Source organism: Amphimedon queenslandica, unplaced genomic scaffold, assembly GCF_000090795.2.
Source record: "Amphimedon queenslandica unplaced genomic scaffold, v1.1 AMPQUscaffold_9186, whole genome shotgun sequence".
NCBI classification, from domain to species: domain Eukaryota; kingdom Metazoa; phylum Porifera; class Demospongiae; order Haplosclerida; family Niphatidae; genus Amphimedon; species Amphimedon queenslandica.
In genome coordinates, this window is record NW_003550542.1 from 181 (window position 1) to 1352 (window position 1172).

A 1172-nucleotide genomic window follows, 5' to 3' on the forward strand; every position below is an offset into this window, starting at 1 on the left:
CAGGCTGATCATGCCTGATTATCAGTCATGATTCAATTAAAATTCTTGGCTGTGTAGTTCTTCCATTAACTGATTGGGGCATGTATCATAGCACCTTTACCTAGACACTTTGATCTGTTAGCAGTGTCGCCTTTAGAGTGCTTCTTCTTTTTGTTACTTTTGTTTTTAGTAGAACCTCTCCCTCGTTTCATCTTGTCATGTACAGTCTAAGAGCTAGTCACGCCCCCATTTTACATTAAAATTTAAAAACATTAATAAATTTTGTTAAAATCATTTGATATCAACCGTTATTATTATATTCTATGAAATTTTTCAGTTCTTTCAGTTTCATGTCCAGTTGTTCATCTATTCCATTATTAATCACATGATAGTCACATGACACCTCATCTAACGCACACTCCGAGGGACCATCATCAACTCCACCCACCCAGCCCCACCCACGGGACCTCCTCACCTCATCACTAGCTGATACTCGTACCAACACACACGAAGGGTGGGCGGGGCCAGTTGAGCAATGAGATTTGAAATACTCTACGTCACTCAGTCTCCGACAATCTGAAACCAACCAAACCGGTTTGTCCTCTTCCTCTGTTGCTAAGCGACAGAAATACCCCGGATCACTCTCCCTTTTCCTCTCTCCCCATTGGATCATCTGGAGACGATGAGCTTCCTTATAAGGAGAAGAGTCCAACAGCCTATCATAATCTAAATTATGTTCCTATTAATTATAAATATTAATTATTACATTATTATTTATTTATTTATTGTTACAATGGAGTATTGTTTCTTCAGTGGAGCTGATAATCTGATGATGCTGCAGTCTTCTGGTTTTAACCTAAAAATGTTAAAAAAGAATTATTAATAATCTCAATCATTAAAATCATGATCCATTATGTGAAGCAGTTCCACTAGTTCCTTCTCTTACATTTCCTTCAGTTTGGATACCACATAGTCCTTCCCTGATTTCCTTTTTCCAGTGAACAGCAGCACAACCTTTGGCATTACCAGCCACTCCTCTTTCCTTGCAACAAACCACGCCTACCTCATTAAGCCACACCTACAAATAAAGATGTCTACCGTAAGAGAGGCATTGATTGGAATGCTCTGTAAATGTCTCTTTTTGTTCACTAGGAACACATTCCATTGGATGCTTCAGGAGGAGGAGCTCTTGA

The 1172-nt window shown here is 39.1% G+C and overlaps 1 protein-coding gene across 1 annotated transcript; it reads right to left on the bottom strand.

The window, feature by feature from the left end:
• Positions 1–203: 203 nt before the first annotated feature.
• LOC100636728 (phosphomevalonate kinase-like) lies at positions 204–1077 on the bottom strand. Its single transcript, XM_003391427.3, has 3 exons — positions 926–1077; positions 772–835; positions 204–718 (listed from the first exon to the last, which is right to left on the bottom strand). The coding sequence occupies exons 1-3, from the start codon at positions 1000–1002 to the stop codon at positions 281–283; spliced, it is 579 nt and encodes a 192-aa protein (XP_003391475.1). The 5' UTR covers positions 1003–1077; the 3' UTR covers positions 204–280.
• Between the last annotated feature and the right edge of the window lie 95 nt (positions 1078–1172).